Source organism: Perkinsus marinus (assembly GCF_000006405.1).
Source record: "Perkinsus marinus ATCC 50983 genomic scaffold scf_1104296956044, whole genome shotgun sequence".
Lineage (NCBI taxonomy): Eukaryota > Perkinsozoa > Perkinsida > Perkinsidae > Perkinsus > Perkinsus marinus.
In genome coordinates, this window is record NW_003207592.1 from 1 (window position 1) to 2,704 (window position 2,704).

Genomic DNA, 2,704 nt, shown 5'->3' on the forward strand with positions numbered 1-2,704 from the left:
TTTATGCAGTTGTTTTGGGCGCCACTTTAGCTTAGTGGCAGAGCGTCTGCTTCGTAAGTAGAAGGTCGTCAGTTCGATCCTGGCAAGTGGCTTATAACACCATAAATTTCTGGTCTGGTACGAAAACCAGGAGCAGGATGGCCCATTCTGTGAACGGGACAGGAAAATTATTGATTCATATACTTAATCTGTGCGCCACTTTAGCTTAGTGGTAGAGCGTCTGCTTCGTAAGCAGAAGGTCGTCAGTTCAATCTCGGCAAGTGGCTTACAGCAGCATTAGGCTCTAGTCGGGTATGAGGAGCAGGAGCAGGTTGGCTCATTCTGTGAATGGGACAAGAAAGTTATGAATGTATACAGTGTATGTGACACTTTAGCTTAGTGGCAAAGTGTCTGCTTTGTCAGCAGAAGGTCGTCCGTTCAAGCCTGAAGGTAAGTTATAATAACACAGTCTTCGATTCGGGCACATGAGCTCGAGTAGAGTACGTACACTCTGGCAACTCAACCAGTGGATTGGGAAGATTTGTGAGATGAGCGTGTCACTGCGCCAAGAAAAAGAAGGACTTTTGCTGAAAATGAGAGTTATCAAACGCACGATAATTATCGCACACACTCAACGCTGAGTTATTGTGAGGAAGAAAAACCCGAATCGGCGATTATTCTGAAGAATTCTCTACAGTAACCGATCATTTGCCTAGTATTCGACGGCTCATGCGTGCATATGGAATATCCCACAACTTCTCGTTACTATCCAAATTTCCGAACTATCTCCTTTCCCTTTCTACCAAGTCAACTACAGCCTGCCCCTCTCCATCACCAATCCATCCTTCTTGCGGTCTACTCATACGAAGAGTAAAAACCATCATCACTCCGACCCCCCAATGAACTCAATAAAGTATCCATATTCCCATAACAGAAAAGTCCCTCCTTGGCACACTCGTCTGTATAATAGTAGAAGCAGTTTATGCTACCGACACAGCAGCAATTAACTCGCCGACGAGATCACCTCAGGATCGAGAACGGATCAAGGGAATTGAATCCACTCGAACCGCTTCGCTCCGTCGTCGACTTCTGACTCATACTCCCGCCAGGTCTCCCCGGTGTTGCTGCATCTGACATAATTCATATCGCTCAATGCAACACCTTCAACAGGACTATGATTCCTCCACTGAAGTCACAAGGTCAGCATACCCCATCTCCCTCTACTACTACTTCCGCTCAATGATGACGACCAGTTACCCCCTAACTGTGCTCGGCTATTGGCATTCACTACAGGGGCTTGGACCAAACCGTTGGAAGATGATAAACCAACACCACCTGAGAATTATTGACTCATAACCAGATGAACTATGAAGATTTAGTACCTCCAGAGTTCACTTTATATGATGACGACGTTGAGGAGGACGGAGTTGGGTTTTGATAATACAAGCTGGATATGTTGAACTCGTTCTTATGCGCCAATTCTAACACCATACCACACCTTTCCCACACCCCACAATCATCCCTATTACGGCTCACTGTCTTCATCGAACTCGCCGAGCTCTGCTGAGTCGGCTTCGCAAAGGGATCAAAGAGATCGTCGTCCAACCCGTCGCCAAACAGCATACTCGTCTTCGTCTTTACCTCCTTCTTAGTTGGATTCAAATCTCCACTCATAAGATCACCGAAATCCTACATCAATGAGCAAGTCGCTCAGCAACAATAATATAACTGCCGGAGGAGGAGGGGCACACAAAGCGACAATGGAGCGCTGGCAGCGCGCCCTATGCATGAACACTACTAGGAGGGAAATGAATGAGGGTTGTAGCACGTTAAAAATTCTGCAAAATACCAGCCCATGAAATACCACTCCAATGTGAATTTTTTCATACACCACCACAATGGAGTTAACATACCTCTACAACTTACCCCAAAATTATCATCGATCAGACATCCACTTTTGGGATTATTAAAACTATTCCCAGAGGAAGTAACAGGGAAATCTGTGAGGTCCAAAAGGTCTTCCATGCCCACCGTACTGGACTCCGTACTTTCGGGCTCTCTAAAGAACAAGTGAATCTCAACATACACTATCATCATCACTACTACTTGTGTTTCTTATGTTGTTCCTTTTTCTGTGAAGACCGTGATGGCTTGGGAACTTGCTCAGCTCTATCCGCCTTGGGTCCATGCTTAGATGATGTTGTATTATATACGTCTGCATCTCTACCTTGTAACACAAGTTCACCTAAGATACAAGTAACTATAACTATCGAATTAAATCGTTACATCTTCCCATAAGGGAGAAGTGGATTCGAGAGCCACACTGTTTGCTCCAGCATGAGGTGATATATGCACATGGTCATCAACTACATGTGTGGGCGACAATATGAAAATTATGAAGAAATTTGATGTTATTCGTTTTAGTTTCTGTACACTGCAACCCTAGATCGTATATAAACTCCTATAATCAGCGAGGAAACTCCCGAGCTCAGTTGAGGAAAGCGAGCATCTATTCCTACTCCAACAGCGGTTGCCTTTTGAACATACCAACACGACTCCTTGCCCTATTATACTACATGGTGGTGGAGGATTCCCCTTGGGTACGTACTCTAGCCGTTCGTACTTCGCTCTGATGAACCTTTCTACTGCTGCTACACCTGAATAAATACCAACATATCCTCTTACGCACAGCGAAGATTTCCTCCTCTTCCTTTTTATACCATCT

At 44.9% G+C, this 2,704-nt stretch overlaps 1 protein-coding gene and 3 non-coding genes across 4 annotated transcripts in view; 3 read left to right on the top strand and 1 right to left on the bottom strand.

Moving 5' to 3' along the window:
* Positions 1-20: 20 nt before the first annotated feature.
* On the top strand, positions 21-92 carry Pmar_PMAR008589. Its single transcript has one exon. It is a non-coding gene; the product is annotated as a tRNA-Thr (tRNA).
* A 102-nt stretch (positions 93-194) lies between these two features.
* On the top strand, positions 195-266 carry Pmar_PMAR008590. The gene has a single exon. It is a non-coding gene; the product is annotated as a tRNA-Thr (tRNA).
* A 98-nt stretch (positions 267-364) lies between these two features.
* On the top strand, positions 365-437 carry Pmar_PMAR008591. Its single transcript has one exon. It is a non-coding gene; the product is annotated as a tRNA-Thr (tRNA).
* Positions 438-935: 498 nt separating this feature from the next.
* Positions 936-2,704, bottom strand: part of Pmar_PMAR008592 (hypothetical protein) — a gene marked incomplete at its 5' end in the record, with an annotated part of 2,028 nt that continues 259 nt past the window's right edge. The window contains 8 exons of the mRNA XM_002775296.1: positions 936-1,109; positions 1,210-1,314; positions 1,362-1,460; positions 1,509-1,668; positions 1,906-2,038; positions 2,086-2,224; positions 2,556-2,636; positions 2,700-2,704. The exon at positions 2,700-2,704 is cut by the window's right edge and continues 4 nt beyond it. Coding sequence (XP_002775342.1) covers positions 1,000-1,109; positions 1,210-1,314; positions 1,362-1,460; positions 1,509-1,668; positions 1,906-2,038; positions 2,086-2,224; positions 2,556-2,636; positions 2,700-2,704 — 832 coding nt within the window. The 3' untranslated portion in view covers positions 936-999. The remainder of the gene's footprint in view (positions 1,110-1,209; positions 1,315-1,361; positions 1,461-1,508; positions 1,669-1,905; positions 2,039-2,085; positions 2,225-2,555; positions 2,637-2,699) is intronic.